Source organism: Sarcophilus harrisii, chromosome 6 (genome assembly GCF_902635505.1).
Source record: "Sarcophilus harrisii chromosome 6, mSarHar1.11, whole genome shotgun sequence".
Taxonomy (NCBI): domain Eukaryota; kingdom Metazoa; phylum Chordata; class Mammalia; order Dasyuromorphia; family Dasyuridae; genus Sarcophilus; species Sarcophilus harrisii.
In genome coordinates, this window is record NC_045431.1 from 191328878 (window position 1) to 191346745 (window position 17868).

General features: G+C 37.6%; 2 protein-coding genes across 13 annotated transcripts in view; one reads left to right on the forward strand and one right to left on the reverse strand.

Annotated features, from left to right (window-relative positions):
- Positions 1-17868, reverse strand: part of IDUA (alpha-L-iduronidase) — a 79285-nt gene that overhangs the window by 47351 nt on the left and 14066 nt on the right. The window contains exon 2 of one of the 10 annotated variants that reach the window (XM_031943006.1): positions 15198-15260. The exons of the other annotated variants lie outside the window; for them this stretch is intronic. The gene's annotated coding sequence lies outside the window, so the exon portion shown is untranslated. The remainder of the gene's footprint in view (positions 1-15197; positions 15261-17868) is intronic. 10 annotated transcript variants of the gene reach the window in all.
- Positions 1-17868, forward strand: part of SLC26A1 (solute carrier family 26 member 1) — a 32021-nt gene that overhangs the window by 10581 nt on the left and 3572 nt on the right. For 2 of the 3 annotated variants that reach the window (XM_031942998.1, XM_012552420.3), the window contains exon 2: positions 16443-17080. In XM_031942998.1, the coding sequence (XP_031798858.1) occupies positions 16445-17080 (636 nt within the window). In that variant the 5' untranslated portion in view covers positions 16443-16444. Of the gene's footprint in view, positions 1-16377; positions 17081-17868 lie in introns of those variants that run through there. The other variant, XM_023506152.2, reaches the window with a different exon arrangement.

A 17868-nucleotide genomic window follows, 5' to 3' on the forward strand; every position in this document is an offset into this window, starting at 1 on the left:
AGCTTGGAATTATTTTACTAAAGGTTAGATGCTGAAATCAAAATTGGAAGGTGAAGAATATTGATCAGAAAAATGTCCCCCTACCACCTTTCCCCCCTCCACTGTAACTATTCTATATTCCAACTGATTAAGAAAGTGTGCTAGATGGATTCCCTTAGCTTGAGGGGTACCCGTGTCTCTTCTCCTGGCACAAATAGATTCACACTGGCTGACTGATTAGAAACCAAACTGGACAAGGCACCTGTGGCAAGGTGCTAACTCCAAATATAATATTAACAGGGAAGATTGATTTATTTCTAGAATATGGAATTCAGTGATTTATGTTATTAATGAAGAAAAAACTAGGATACATATTGCTCCTGCTTGCATGTAGGACAAGGTAGATTCCTTTTATTCGGGGAAGAAAGGGATTACTATGATTTAAAAAAAAAAATTTTCACATTCATTTCTCATCTTGAATGCTACATTTTTTCCCTCTAGTCTTATCCCAAAAATTTGAAAAGACAAGTAATATGATACACATTATAGTGAAGTCATGCAAAAAACATTTCTATGTAAGCTATATTGCCCATCCCTTCCCTCTAAAAAAAGCAAGAAAAATAAAGTTACTATGATTTTTTCATTTAAATGAAGTCCTAGCACTGAATATGGAGTCAAAGTGAGACGCTACATGACCCTGAACAAGTTATTTAACTTCTGTCTGACTCTGTTTCTTCAACTATAAAATGGGAAGCTACCTTCTAGGACCAAATGAGATGTTTGCAAAGTGTTTAGCACATGATAGGTACTTAATAAATGTTTGTTCCCTTCCTAAAATCTAAAATGTCAGGTATCATCCTCAGAATCACAAGGAATGCTAATCTTCCCTGAAATCCCACGGCTCAGATAGGAAGAAAAGATGGGGAGCAGATAGAATGAATTTTTCAATCATGGTTTTTTTTTAAAGAGTCGCTTCCCTCCCAGATGAACTTTGCAGAGTGCCTGCCATTCCTCTGAAGAACCAAATGCTGAGAACTTTAACCTCACAATACTGTGCTCCTCATAGACAGGTGCTGTTCAGGGTGTATATTTCTTATCAACGCAAATTCAAAATGAAAACAGGTTTGTGTTGTAGCCAGGATACATTTTTCTCCTCCCTGCATGTGGAGCAAGGTGATTCCTCTCATTTGGGAAAGTGCTTTGGAGCATTTCAAAATTGCTTAAAATCTAGTCTAGCCAAAAAATCTAATTTATTCTAAAATCTAAGCTAAAATTACCTAATTAGGTGACAGGAGGAGTTGAGGCTCTTAGCATCAGATATTCCATGCATCTGCACCATTTATAATGTTGACTTTTGCTCATTAAATCACAGCAGTTCAAAGGTGGAAGGAACCTTAGAAGACATTTAGGACATTAAGCCTGTATACAAGCAGGAATGCTGTCAGTCTCTGCTTGAACACCACCACTGATAGGGAATTCACTACCTTTAAGAAACAGTCCCTGCTTTTTAGGGAGAGCTCTATTTGTTACATCAAGCTAAAAGAGAACAGGTGAAAAGGAGAAGGGAACAAGTCACTTATTAAGCACCTACTACGTGCCAGGACTGTACTTAGTGCTTTACAAATATTATCTCATTTGACACTCACAACTCTGTTATTACTATCCCCATTTTGCAACTGAGGAAAGTGAAGTAAATAGTTTAAGTGGCTTGCCCAGGATCACACAGTCAGAAAGTACCTCAGGGCACATGTGAACTCAGGTCTTTTGACTACAGATTCAGTATTCTATCCACTATGCCAGCTAATGGCCATTCCTCCAACTTCTGTCCTTTCAGGACAAGTAGATTGAATTTAAATCTTTTCCCAGATGACTTGAAGACTGTATGAAGATGTAATCATCCCTACTCCACCAAAGTTTTCTATTTAAGCAAAGAGGTTCTAACATTTAATATTAACACTTGGGCAAAACATTAAAAAAAAACAAACAAACAAACAAAAAAAAAAACAACTCTTTGGGCCTTAGTTTTCTCATCTGTAAAATGGGGATATCCCACCTTAAAGGGCTCTAGAAATGAAAGTTGCTATTAAAGAAGAATGGAAATGCAAACTATTCTCATTGTGAGTTATTTCACCGCCCCCCTAGTTACATGTGGTTCACACGTGGTAAGACACTCTATTATTTGGAAAGTTCTGAGAAACCAATTTTCCTTAATATATTTATACCCAATACCTTTAGCAGTTTCAAGCCATTTATCTTTGTTCTAATATTTGATAAATGCTTATTGAAGTGTTTAAAAATATACTTTCCCTAGAAAATAGGTATTTTAAAACAGAATAAGGCTATACTACAAAGGAATGTCAACTATAGTCTTAAGAGTCAAAAAGGACCTGGGAATTTATCTAGTTCAACTTCTGACCCCATGTATCCCCAACAAGGATTCATATGACTTCTGTATAGGTAATTCTCATGCTAGGAAGCTTATTATTTTATTTAAAATTTTTTTATTTTATTTTTTCCAATTACATATAAAAACAATTTTAAACAATTTCGTTGAAATTATGGGTTCCAAATTTATATATATGTGTGTGTGTGTATATATATATATATATATATATATATATACACACACAATATATATATATATATATATATATGTCTGTATTGCCAAGAAACGGCTAAGTCATTCACAGTTTATCATCATATAGTATTACTGTGACTGTAGACGGTGTTCTCCTGGTTCTGCCCACTTCACTTTGCCCACTAGAATCTCTTGAGGCCGTTCTTTCCATTTTTGGACAGTTTTAATTCTATTCAGTTGAAATTTGTCTCCCGATAAACAGAGACATAACTAGGATGTAGCAACCTGAGCTGTACTTGAGGGGAATAGAGAGTAATACTCTCTTCCCATTCCCACCCCTTTTAAGAGAAAATGTGCTCGCTTCAGGCACAAAATTTGCTATCTATGGTTCTATCATACCCATACTTCTATTTATAGCTCCTAATTCCATCTTCTTACATCAAGCAGAGCCAATCCAATCCCTCCTCCCTGAAAGAGTACTTTAAGTACTTCAAGAAAGCTACTGTATTACCCTAACAAACTCCTTCCTGTTCCCCTATTCCTGTCTTTTATTTCAACAATCAATTATAGCCCGTTGTGGTCTCTGGTATCTCCTAGACCAGAGGACCATAGATTGAGAGCTGGAATGCACCCTGGAGGTCATCTCTTCCAAATTCTTCATTTTATAGATGAGGGAACTGAGGCCCAAAGACTCTCAGTGATTTAACCAAAGTCACAGAGATCACGCAGAATTTTAATTCCATGTCATTTAACTCAAATCCCAGCATTTTCCTCATTGTGATCAATGGAAGTTGCAAAAAGGAAAATTTAGGCTTAATATGTGGACAACTGCCCAACAACTAGAGCTTTATAGAAGTCCCCTGCCCTCCACTTTTCCTCCTCAAATCCCATCTTCTGCAGGAGATCTCTTCTGGTTTCTCAATTCCTAATAAATATCTCTTTCCCCATTTAAAGGACTCATCCCCTCCACACAGATCATAGACATATGTGTGGTTTATTTTATATCCAAGTGTATAATCTACATACTTATCTATGTATGTAGATGAAGAAGTAGAGAACTAGATTGCTACATGTTTTCTCCCTCCTTAGACCATACATCCCTTGAGAAAAGAGGCTGTGGGCTGTTTTGCCTTTCTTTGCAATCCCCAGCACTTAGCCCAGTGCCTGGCACCTAGTTAAAATGCTGATCCTGGAGGCAGGAAAACTCATTTTCAAGGACTTCCTAGCTGTGTGACCTTTGCCAAATCACTTACCCCCTTTGTCTCAGTTTCCTCATCTGTAAAATGAGCTGGAAAGGAAATGGCAAGCCACTCTAGTAACTAAGAAAACCCTAAATGGGGTCACAAAGAGTCAGACATGACTAGAAACAATTGAACAATAACTACAAATGTTTGTTAATTGATTGACAAAAAGCTAATGGGTTGTCTGGAGAGATAGTGGGTTCCTTCTCATGGAGGTCTTCCAAAAAAATAAAAAAGCTCAAAGGTAACAATCTGTAACTGTCTTTTATTTTATTTTTTAATATTTTGATAACTGTATTTCAGCATAATTGATTTCCTGCACAAGTCTATGAATTTCATTTTATGCATATAAAGAAACGACTGTAAGAAGGCATTGACAGACTACCAGAGGGTCCAGGACACATGAAAATGGTTAAGAACCACTGGCCTAAGTGGCTTATGTTTTCCCTTCTAACTCTGAGATTCTGGAAAGTCAAAGATGCCCTAAGCCTCAGTGTGTTTATAAAATGGTGATGGTGGTGATGGTGGTGGTGGTGGCGGTGAGGATGATGATTATGATGATGATGATGATGCTTGCTAAGCCTACCTCCTGGGGTCAAAGTGGGAAGATTACTTTGGCAACTTTAAAGCACTCAAGAAATGGGAATTCTATTATCATTACATTCCATATGCCTGGGGTTTCAGGACCTCAGCCAAGGGTATTGAGGTGTGGGGGTGGGTGATATGGATGCGAGTGGGAGAATATAAGCTATTTGAAGCTAGAGAAAGCAATCAAAAAAGGAGCTGGGGATCTGTTCATGGTGGATAGGAAGAATTCTGAACTGTTCCAGGAGACTTCCTAGAGAATCATGCATTGTCACTGCTATAATTATGACATTAAAGTTTCTTGTTTGTTGTTCATTCTCAAAGAGGACCATGACCTCAGAGAGGTGATGCTGTGACATACAAGTGAATTGGATTTAAGTGAGGGAGGGCTGGGAGGTCACCAGCCTCACTTTCCCTCCAGAGCCATATGGGTCCAGTAGCCAAATATAGATCACAGCAACTGGAGATGGCCCTGGATGCAATGGAAGACCTTGGCTTTTTGAAGTTAAGGCCTTTCTCATGTCTCATTTTGACTGAGGCAATGCCCATTTAGTGATGAGATTAGGTAAGAAAGAAATGAGACAAAGAATTTGCTCTTTTACACAGTCAAAAAAGAAAAATCAATCTGGGAGAGAGACCTTCAGGATTTCTGATCAACACAGAAAAAAATGCCATTTACATTCATTCTGAACCAATTGGGGTCCAAACAATGACCAAGGGAAACTTGACTTAAAACCTATTGTTGACCAATCAATGAGAGTCAGAGAGAAAAGAAAAGAAAAGAAAAGAAAAGAAAAGAAAAGAAAAGAAAAGAAAAGAAAAGAAAAGAAAAGAAAAGAAAAGAAAAGAAAAGAAAGGAAAGGAAAGGAAAGGAAAGGAAAGGAAAGGAAAGGAAAGGAAAGGAAAGGAAAGGAAAGGAAAGGAAAGGAAAGGAAAAGAAAGGAGAAGAGAAGAGAAGAGAAGAGAAGAAAGAAAAGAAAAGAAAAAAGAAAAGAAAAGAAAAGAGGAAAAGAAAAAGAAAAAGAAAAACTGAAGATCTCTTAGGAAGTTTCGACAATGGACAAGGTGACCCCTCCTTCACTCTCCAAAGGCCACAATGAAAGTGTTTATTGATTGACTGACTGGGATGTGGTTGGATTATTGTGGAAAGCAGGTTAGGGTGTCCTAGGAAGAAGCACTAGAAGGTGTGGGCCACCTAATTTCCATTAATTATATTTCACTCTCAGACAGAGAATTACAAAGTGTGGTGAGCTTTTCCAAGTGGTCATCCTGCATTTGGGAGACATGACCTCATAGATGTCTAAGTCTGTTTGTCTCACAGATGACTCCAAGCCCTCTCCATCACAAATTCAGAGGATCAGGGTGAAAGCAGAGATGGAGAAGTAACCCCTTCTTAAACCTAAGTATCTGGCAGCTAGGAGGACAACATCTCCTATAAGGGGCCATCCCAGGCTTTCCTTGAAGATTCCCAGCCAAGGGGGTAGAGATAAAAGAGAGGAATTACCTCTTCAGGACGTAACCCATTCCACTTTTGTTGTTGTTCAGTCATTTCAGTCATGTCTAACTCTCCATGACCCCATTTGGAATTTTCTTGGCAGAGATATAGAAGTGGTTTACCATTTCCTCCTCCAACTCATTTTACAAATGAGGAAACTGAGGTAAACAGTTAAATGACTTGCCCAGAGTTACAGAACTAGGAAGTAGCTAAAACCAAATTCGAACTCAGGAAGAGGAGTCTTTCTATCCATTGTACCATCTAGTTTTCTCCATTCCACTTTAGGAAATCTTCAGTTTTTGTAAATTTTTGTTCTCCCTAATTTTCTCTTCTCCTAGCTTAGAGGTGGGGAAGCTTTCTTCTGCCAAGGAACATTTGGATATTTGTGATATCAATCGTGGGCCAAGCAAAATTATCAACAAAGAGAACTCAAGCAGTGAGAGGTTGTTCTACATAACTTTCAGCTCATCTTGGCCAGTGGTTGATTATGCAAATAATTTCACTGATCTTATATGGCCCACAGGCTGGAGGTTCCCCACCTCTGTTCTAGCTAACTATCTAGTTCCTTTAATCAATCCTCATATGCCATGATCTTGAGATCTTTAACATTATGGCCATTTTTCAGCTTCTTCTTCTTGCTTTTTTTTTATTTATTTTTTTTTTTATTTCACTGTTTTAGGGAACTCCCAATAAGGAATTTCCTCCACCAATACTGATCTCACATATAATACAACTTGTCAACTTGGAGAGTTGCCTGGGTCCCTAAGAGTTTAAGTGATCTGTCCAATCGTACGGCTACCATAGGTCAGAGCACTTGAACATAGGACTTCTGACTCTAAAACCAGCTTGCTATCAGTTAAACACCTGCTTCTCCCAGGTTGTCATAATCCTTAATAAACTAACTGACAATAATATTCCATATGAGAACTGATCAGTGAAAAGGCTGGCCAATATGACTTTCAATCCAATCTAACATATTAGCTTTTTTAATTGAAATATCTTACTCTTGACTTAGATTGAGCCTAGATCTTTCTCAGATAAATGTTTAGCTAAGTAACATCCCCTATATTACACTCATGGACATGACTTTTTGAATCCAACGATAAGCCATTATATATACTCATATCAAATTTCATCTTCTTATATTCAGACCAAAGGTCTGGCCTGCCAAGTTTCTTGGATCCTGACTTTTTCAACCAACACAATGGTTAATCCTTTTGGCTCTGCAAAACTGATATGATGCTATCTCTAACTTTATTGAGGTTATTAATCAAATGTTAAATATCATAAAGTCAAGGAGAAATCCCTGGAGGACTCTAGGGAGGGACCTCCCTCCAAAGTGACTTAAGCCCATTAATGATTATCTCTTTAAATCAGAACATTAATCAGTTCTGAAGCTCCTTAAACTTGTTATCATCTAATCCATGGTTGCTTAAGATAAAACATCAGGAGTTCTGTGAATCTGGATGGCAAAATAATCTTTATTTTGGCGAACTTATAACTGAAATTTAGCATTTTCTTAAATTGTTTAAAAACACAATTCTGAGAAATGGTCCATAGGCTTCCCCAGACTGCCAATAGGATCCAGGATACAAAAAGGATAAGAACCCCTGCACACTCAGCCTGTCTCTGTCTCTGTCTCCCTCCCTCCTCCTTCTCCCTTTCTTTCTTTCTCTCTCTCTCTCTGTCTCTCTCATTTTCTGTATATATATCATCTATAAAAATAGCACAAGAGAGCTGTGGCTCCAAGAAGCTGTAGCCTGCTCAGTGCACTCCAATAAATGGCAGACCGGCTAACCAAGATTAAGAGTAACCAATGGATCTCAAATCCACTGATGACTTAAGGGGATGTCTTCCCCAAGCATGTGAAGATTTCTCTTGGCAGAATGGGCAAATGAGAAGTTTGTTCCAGTGGTCTTGAAGGCAACTGAAGCATTCACTGTAGAGTTCTTAGAGCTTGGTCAGACATGGAAGACATCAAGGTCATCCATTGCATCCCAGGGTCACAAGATTGTACAACTCTGTGCAACCTTGAGTCAAGACATCACCCAGTGTTGTTATTGGTCCTTTTCAAAACAACTAAGTAAACTGTACCTACAATATTCTCATGATTCACTAGTCTAGCATTCCTGTAACCTTCTCCTTACCATGTCTGTTCATTTGGGAAATGTACCTCTTGTTATTATATAAATAACCCTATAAGACTTAGCTTCCTTATTCACAAATCTAGTCATATCAGATGAACCTCAGCTTTTTGAATGAGTTCCCTCATCTGTCCATCTGTTCTCATTCAATCAGTTAATTAATCAGTCAGCAAGTATTTCTTTATATACTAAGTGCTTGCTTTGGGCCAGGCATTGGTCTGCATATTGGGGATAAAAAAGACAAAAATGAAATATTTATATGGAATGAACAAAGTGCTTTGGAAACTTTGTAGTACTAAAGAATGTGTGTGTGTGTGTGTGTGTGTGTGTGTATGTGTGTTAAGAAAATTTATTCATACTTTTTAGCCTCTCCAAATTAAAGACTCTAGAGGTAGCTAGGTGGGTCAGTGGAGTGGATAGAGCACTACATCTGGAGTCTGGAGAACTTCATTTCAAATCCAACCTCAGACACTTAATAGCTGTCTGGGCAAGACATTTAACCCCGTTTGTCTCAGTTTCCTTATCTGTAAAATAAGCTGAAGAAATGGCAAACCCCTCCAATAATTTTCCCAAGAAAACCTTATGGAGATTATAATGGTCTACAGAGTCACAAAGAGTCAGACCTGACTGCACAACAAACCATTTGGTCTCCTCCTGTCTTTCCAGCCTGATCTCGAACTACTCCCTTTCCTCAAATTCTAAGCTCCAGATAAATTAGACAGTTCTTTCCAGCCCTTGAAAGATGTCACTTCCCATCTCTGTGACTTTTTTCTACCCATGTCCCATGCAAGGACCACTCTCTGTCCCTCTGTCCCATTCTTTGCCTGCTAAATCCCTTATTAATCACTCTGAAGTCCATCTCAATGGCAGCTGTCTCCATGAGGTTTCTCCTGATTTCCTTTGAGGCTGCACATAGCACTCTGCTTTCACCTCTACCAATGCCCTTAACAAATACGATGTTTTGTGTCATCAGTGTTTGTTTATTTTCTCTCCCTGCCAAGCCAAGTGCCATGGGGGCAGGGATTGCGTCTTCTGGACACATCTTTTATCCCCCAGCTAGGAGCATGGTGCCCTGCAAACATCAGGTGCCAGATGCTTGTGTGCTGAACTTAACTTTTTTCAACTTAACACAGTTTTTACTGAATGTTGGAGCCAGAAGGTGACATGGGGAATTAACAAGTTCCAGATTTCACAGGGTTCCAAAAGAACACTGGCATTCTTAGGAAATGTGAAATAAGGCCCATGAGAAAAATACTTTCTAAGATATTAGCTCTGAAATCACAACTGAATTAAATATTTATTATAGTGATTTCTGGCCAAGATTACTGCTTGAACAGAGGCAGATGACCCAGCTCCCTCATGACTACTTCAGCAAAAACATAACATTTGCACCAGACTGAATAATGACCAAGAAATCTCATGAGAAATTACAGTAAGTGGTTTCTTCCACCCTGAAATGCACCCAAAAAAAGCCAGGCAAAAGTGTGTAGGCAGTAAGGGGGGAAAAAAGGCCACCAAATAAGCTATGGCAAGCACAAGCAAACAAGCCAAGTGATTAGGAAACACTATGGTGAAGAGCTTGGGGGAAAGGCCTAGGGACTAGTAGCCGTCCCTTGATGGAGATAGCCCAGGTTCAGGGTCTCCATGGTCTATGTCACTTGGTCCTAAAACCCCAGAATATGATCTGAAGATATAACATTTTGTATCAGGGGAAAGCCTAAGCCAGGAGCTGGGAGGTCAGTCCAAAAATGCAATGGACCTAAGGCAAAACCACACAAAGCCAAACACCCCATTTCAAAGGGTAGCAGGAGGCAGAGCATGGCCTTGGCCCAAGCCTCAATTCAGGAACTAAAGCCAGAGGTTAAGTACATCAAATGCAATATCGACTGTTATCAAACATGATTATAGTCCTAAAGGTCTTCTAAAACCTTTGCTACCAAAAGGAAAAAAATAACTCAGTAACAACTACAAACAGTGACTCGGTAGAAAACAATGGATTTTCTACAAGGACTATAGGAATACTTGAAGAAATGAAGGAAAATATTTTTTAAATTATATAAATACTCTAGAGCAGGGGTCCTCAAACTACGGCCCACGGGCCAGATGCAGCAGCTGAGGACGTTTATCCCCTTCACCCAGGGCTATGAAGTTTCTTTATTTAAAGGCCCACAAAACAAAGCTTTTGTTTTTACTATAGTCCGGCCCTCCAACAGTCTGAGGGACAGTGAACTGGCCCCCTATTTTAAAAGTTTGAGTACCCCTGCCTAGAGGAAAGGGAATAAGTGACTTAGAAATGAAAATGGTGAACCTTATCCAAGTTACAGATTCCCTAAAACAAGAATAGATCAAACAGAAATCAATGATTCTATTAGAGAGTAAGAAATATCAGAACAAAATCAAAAGATTGAAAAAGAAACAGAAGAAAATGCAAAATATTTGTTATCAAAAACAACTATTAAAATTATTATTTAAAAATTAAAAATATCTAGACACTACATCAAGAAATTGTATATGAAAACTGCTCAGATCTATTTAAAACAAAGGGCAAAGGAAAGACAAAAAAGAAAGAACTCCACCAAACAAAAATTTTCAGAAATGTTGGCCAAAATCCAAAGCTTTCATATCAAAAAAAAAACCAAACAAGCACTGCAATCAACCAGATAGAAGCATTTATGGACCAAGGAATTATGGTTGGTATCCCATATTGGGATTCAATTATTCCAGAAGGCTTTGAGAAAGGCTTATAAGCAAGAATAACTTTCTCTGCAAAGATCAGAATTGATTTGAGGGGAGGGGAAAGAAGGGAATAGCAGGGATAGATTTTTGATGGAACAGAGGACTTCTAAGTCCAGAAAAGTCTTTTCTGATGAAAAGACCAGGGATGAGTTGGGACTTTGAAATTTAAACACAAGACTCAAAAGAAATCTAGAAAAATAAACTTAGTTGAGAAATCAGAAGGGGCCATGTGATCGTGTATGCTAACATTCCAATGTAGGGAGAAGAACCAAGTGCCCTTTCAGAATTTTGATATTATCAAAGGGTATTGAGGGAATTAAACAAGGAAGATGGAGGACCTCAGGGTAGATTAGTTCCATTTTGACAGTTAAATTTAAACACAAGAATCAAGAGAAATCTAGAAAAATAAACTGAGTTGACAAATCAGAAGGGGCCATATGATCATGAATGCTAATATTCCCATGTGAGGAGAAGAACCAAGTGCCCTTTCAGAATTTTGATGTTATCAAAGGGTATTAAGGAAATTAAACAAGAAAGATGGAGGACCTTGGGGTAGATTATTTCCACTTTGATAGTTAAGTTTTTCTGTACAACTTTCTTCACTTGTGTAGGAAGGAGGAAGAAAATGATGGAATTTGTTTTTTCTCATAGTTTGGATCTATGAAAAAATGAGTATAATAATAATAATAATAATAATAGTGATATAAAATAACAATGATAATAGCTAGCATTTATGTAATTCTTTAAGGTTTATTGATCATTTTACAAATATTATCTCATTTTGATCCTCACAACAACCATGACATGTGGATGCTATATTATTCCTATTTTACAAAGGAGGAAATTGAGGCAGGCAGTGGTTAAGTGACTTGCTCAGAGTGAAGAAGTATCTAGGAACAGTTTTAAACATGTTCACTGCACCACCTGATTGCCTCATGTTTGACTATACAAACATGGAGGAAGAGAGTTCGGAGAGTGGGCATCAAATCAACTTCACTTCTATCTGGAACAAAGGAGAGCTGAACACCCACATAAGCACACAAACAAATAGTCTGGTGTAAAAACATACAATTGAACAAGGCAGTAATCTGCAATGGGCGTGCATGAAGAAAGAGAATGAAAACAATACAGGGGGATTATTGTAAATAAAACAAGAATCTTGAGACTGAAAGATGATCCAAAGGGAAAAAAATAAAAACAAAGAACTAGAATCTAAGAGGTTGTCCATCAGATGGGGAATAGCTACACAAATTGTGGTATATTAATATAATGGAATATTATATCATAAGAAATGATAAAAGAAATGGTTTCAGAGAACTCTCAGGTAAGTGGGAACCATAAGATCTCTGACCAACTGGGTCTTCTGAGAACCTATGATGAAAAATTTTTGATATAGTAATTATGAACACAAATAATGTGCACAAAGAGATATATTTCTGGACAGGGTCATAGTTCAGAATCTTTTTGCTTGACTATGCTTATTTATTGAAAGAGGTTTTCTCAGTTTTTAATTGGGAGGATGAGGTTAGGAAGAGTTTGTTTAATCACATCCAATTCTTTGTGACCCCTTTTTAAGTTTTCTTGGCAAAGATGCTGAAGTGGTTTGATATTTCCTTCTCCAGCTCATTTTGTAGATAAGTAAACTGAGGCAAACAAGGTTAATTGACTTGCTCAGGAAGCTGAGTCTTCCTTATTTCAGGACTGGTACTCTATTCATTGAGCCATCTAGGAAGAGGAAGGATTAGAAATAAATATATCCTCTAAAAGGAAGGCCATTGAAACTTTTTTTTAAATTAATGTTCATGAGTGTGGATCACAACACAGCATTTTTACTTTTTGTTATTTGCTTGCATTTTGTTTTCTTTCTCATTTTTTTCCTTTTTGGTCTGATTTTTCTTGTGCAACAAGATAATTATATAAATATGCATACATATATTGGATTTAACATATATTGCATTATCTGCTAAATAGGGGAGGGAGTGGGGGAAGGAGAGGAAAATTTGGAACACAAGGTTTTGAAAGGGTCAATATTGAAGAATTATCCATGCATACATTTTGAAAACAAAAAGGTTTAATAAAAAAATTAATGTTCAGAAGGAAACAGAAGCATATTCATCATCATTATCATCAAGAGAGATATCTATGACTGAAAGATTGAAACATACTATTTTTACCTTTTTTTGTTTGCTTTTTCTTTCTCATAGTTCTCTTTTGTTCTGATTTTTATTTAGCAATATGACTAATATGGAAATATGCTTAAAATGATTGTAGAATGTAGAATGTATATCAGATAGCTTGCTGTCTGGGGAAGGGGGAGGGATGTGAGAAAGGGAAAAAAATTTGGAACTCAAAATCTTTTAAAAAAAAAAAGTTGAAAACTATCTTTACATATAATTGGAAAAATAAAATACTACTGAATTAAAAAAGAAAGTGATCTATGGAAATAATGTGTACTTTAAAAAAAAGTGGTATGAAATGGAATTTCATACGTAGTCATAAAAAATAGGATTACTTATGAAATTCCATTCATATTCTGCAGTTCTTTCATTTTAAAAATGAAAATATTTACTACTTGCAGGATATTTTCTGATATGAACACAAGTCCTACTTCCTTCATTTTTCTTCAGAACGTTGATGCCAGCTCAGAGGAAATCACACAGCTATTCCTTACCCTACCTCTTTTTGTGTGCTCTATCTCACTACGCTGGGGAGATACCCTGAGCTCTAAGAGGCTATTCCAGGGCTGTATGTGCTCCTGAAAGGGAGGTCCTACCCACAAGGACAGGCTTGGGGACAAGGAAAGCATTATTATGTGCATGGGGAGAAAAACTGGCTTTGCAATCAGAAGAAATCTGTTTTAACTTATGCCTCTGTCACAGGCTAAACTGTGGGTCTTCAGAATCTACTAGCAAGTGATCATCCAGTCCACAGTAGAAGATCCTTATTAGGATCACAGACCTAGAACTGGAAGGTACTTCATGGGTTCAACGCCTCCAGTTTATAGATTGAGAAAATTATTGCTGAGAGAGGGGAATGAGGTGTCCAAAGTCACATAGGTGGTTAGCAGCAAGGTGGAGTCCTCAGATTCTAGGAACAGCACTCATCTCACAGTAACACGCCACATCCTTTCAGTGAACCCACAATTTAGCTCTCATCCAGCACTTTACCATCTCTTCTAGTTGTGGCATCTCAAAAATTTATAAACATCCAATCCAAGTCATTGATAAACTGTCCAATAATATCAGAGGAAGCACAAACATCTGGGACACTTTACCAGTAGACATCAAATTATTAGTGATTATTCTCTGGATGTTCCATGTCCCAAGATTTCCTGGATCAACACTGATCAGACTCAATATGATCTCAGATATACGGTATCACCTATCTAAATTGGTTTGTGAAACACTGATCTGGAAATGGGTTTGTGAAACACGCACTGGTTTGCGTGAACCAGATCTATCAGTACTCTATTAATGCCTATGGATCCATTCTAAGGGGCAAAAATGTTAATATTTTATTTTGTTATCATAAAAACAATTTTTAATATTTGTATATTTTAAAATTTTGAGTTCTAACTTCTTTTCTTCCCTCCCTTCCCATCTCCCTGAGACAGTAGGCAATTTAATATATACATGTGCAATAGAATAATGTTTTTAAGTACAAATAAAATATACAAAAGCACAAAGAAAACTGATTATATTAAAGTATAGTTATTAAAATATTTTGAAATATAAGTTTATGGACCCAAGGTTAAAAACCCTAATCCAGACCAACTTCTTCATTTTATTGAAAAGAAAAAAGAGTCCTTGAAGAGGAAGGAAGAGCTCGTCCAAAGTCACACAACTACTAAATGACAGAAAAGACTAGGACCCTGATTTCTTGCCCTCTTGACTCTGGCCCATCAATAAATAGCATGAATCATAAAAAAAAAAAAAAAAATCCTGAATCCAATTAAAACATTAACCACAAGGCTAACACAGGATAGACAGGCAGGCTGGCAAGGGGAGTCCTTTTTAATTAAGTCTGTGCTTAATCTATATGAAATTAATGTTCTTCAAAGCTGGGAGCTGCTCTGGAGACACCAGAGATTTGTGGTGAGCGCGTCACTACAAAACATCAATTCTGTGTCAATAGAGATAACAAAGTCAGGAAGGTAATGGCTCTTTTCCTTCCTACCACCACCCCCCCAAAAAAAAAAAAAAAAAAAAAAAAGAAAAGAAAAGAAGACCCACTCGGAGTGTAAAGGAAAGGCTGAGAATCACTTGCAGATGGAGAGTGGGTCTAGTGCAGAGAAAGACTGTAAGATCAGCATCCACCTGGAAGCTACCTCCTAGGACAGGTTTTCAACAATAATAGATCTGTGTGTGATAAGAAAGGAAATCCAGTGGAAGAAGTACTAGAACTGAAGTCAAAGGACTAGATTCATTTTCCAGCCTTACCATATATGGAAGTGACCCCAGATAAGTCCCTTTCTCTAGGTCTTGGTTTGCTCATCTGGCCTCCTGAAAAAGAGACTGTATCAAATATACAGGTAGCACTCTATCCACTGAGCCACCTAGCTGTCCACAAATAATGGATAAGTCCAAAAATGACCTGTTATCTGGAAATGTAATTGATGTAAAAACCTATTAGCTGTTTTACATGAATACATATATCCAATCTGTATCAAAATGTTTACTGAGGGAGGGAGAAGGAAAGTTTGGAACTCAAAACATAAAAAACAAAATATGTTGAAAATTTTTTTACATGTTGGGGGAGAAATAAATTTTTTTTAAAAAACCCATTAGTATCAAGTATATAACTATAAGTGATTCTACATTAATTTTTATAAGATTTTGAGTTCCAAATTTTTTCTTCCCCCTCTTCCTCTCTTCCCTCCTCCCAAGCCAGCAAGAAATTCTGACATGTACATTGGTTTATATTTTTAAAGAAGTTATATGAAATAGATGCATTTTAACATATTTTAACCTATATCAGATTATTTGCTGTCTTGGGGAGGGAAGAAGCAAGGAAGGAAGTGAAAAAATTTGGAATAAAAAAATCTTACAAAAATAAATGTTGAAAACTATCTTTACATGTATTTGGAAAAATAAAATACCACTGAAAAATTAAAAAAAAACATGCATAGTTTCACAAATTTTTTTTATCCATTGTCTCAAGACATGGCTGTTCTTGTCAAGTTCATAATAAAAGAGCTTTAAGTACTATACAAACTATATAAGCATTTAATTCTATTCAACAGATATTATAAAATGCCTATTACATTCAAGTCACTGCCCCAAATGCTAGAGATAGAAACTTAAAAGTGGAAATAATCTTGACCTTCAAGAAGCTTACACTCTATGGAGAGGAATACTCCATGTATATGCATGTCCATAAAGTTACTTGATGTAAATTTAAGAGGGAGGGAACTAGCAACTTGCAGGAGGCAGGAATCAGGAAAGACCTCATGTAGGAAGTAGCCACAGAGTTGGGTTTTGAAGGATGCTGTGATATAGTGGTCTGTAGTGAGACTGGGAATTAAGTATCTACATAAAACACCACCTTCTTCCTCTGTATTTAAAAAAAAAAAACAACCCAAGAAGATAGGACCGATGAACTGGCACATCTGGGAAGAACTGGAGGGAAGAACCAGATGTTGGTGGCAGAGGGACTTGTAGCTGATGCTTGTTTTTTTCCTGCAGACATGCTTGTGGACAGCATGAATGCACCCAGGATGGATGGGCAGGCTGAGCTGGAGAGAACGGATCCTGGGCTGCAGATTCCCATCCTCATCCAGAGACAAGCTCCACCTCAGAAAAGCCTTCGAGAGACAGCAAAGGCCAGTCTGAGGAAGAAGTGTTCACTGACCCCGACCACATTGAAGGATGCCATCCTGGGGTTCTTCCCTGTGATAGGCTGGCTTCCCAAGTACCGCTTCAGAGAATACATCGTGGGTGACATTATGTCTGGCCTTGTCATTGGAGTCATCTTGGTTCCCCAAGCCATTGCCTATTCCCTGCTCGCAGGGCTAAAACCTATCTATAGCCTCTACACATCCTTCTTCTCCAACATCATCTATTTCCTAATGGGCACCTCCAGGCACGTGTCCGTGGGCATCTTCAGCCTGCTCTGCCTCATGGTGGGGCAGGTGGTAGACAGAGAACTACAGTTGGCTGGGTTTGACCTGAATGAAGACGTTGCCGCAGCCGGAAGGAACGACAGCAATGAGACCTTCCCAGCTTCCGAGCTACCTTTGGGGGGCCTGAGTCCAGAATGCGGGAAGGAATGTTATGCAATCAGCATTGCTACGGCCTTGACTTTCCTAGCGGGGGTCTATCAGGTAAGAGTCCCAGCCCTACAAAAAGCATCCCCCGACTTGGTAATACTTTATCGACATAATCTTAAAGAATTCAGAATCACCTTCAGAGCAGAATAACATATCAGAAAAATGATGAACAATTACCTACTCTTACAAAGCTTTTTTCATGTTTAGTATGTTATTTGATGTTCCCCAAAAGTCTCATTTTACACAAGGAGAAACTGATGCTCAAAGAAGGCAATCACATGCCCAGGGTTTCATAGCTAGTAAATGGCAGAGCTCACAATTACTGGATGAATTTATATTTGTTGTTTCTCTGCCTCTGACAGTTCACTCCCTTTACCATCTGTATGATTCCAAGCAAATCTCTTAACTTCTTTGGGCTTCAGTTTCTTCACCTGCAAAATGAGAGAATCGGTCTAGATTATTTCAAAAGTCTCTAATAATTAATCTTTACCCTGGCTTCAGTTTCCCTATCTGTGAAATGAGGAGAGAATTGGACTAAATCACTTCCTGTGCTTTTTTATATTAGGTACTCCCTCTGGCAATATGGATCCCTTCTTAGAATCATTTTTTAGAAAAGTACTGTATAGTTTACTGTATTTTTATTCACTTTGTTAAAGATTTTCCAATTACATTTTTTATGTTTTAAATTTTTTGGTCTTTTTTTTTTTTTTCAAAATAATGGGGTTTTGTATTTTTAAATCATATTGAAGGAAATGCCACATGTCATTTGATGGTTCATGAAAGTAAAAATGTAAATTTTTTTTGCACTTAAGTTCATGGACTCCCTGAAATGTATCCACATA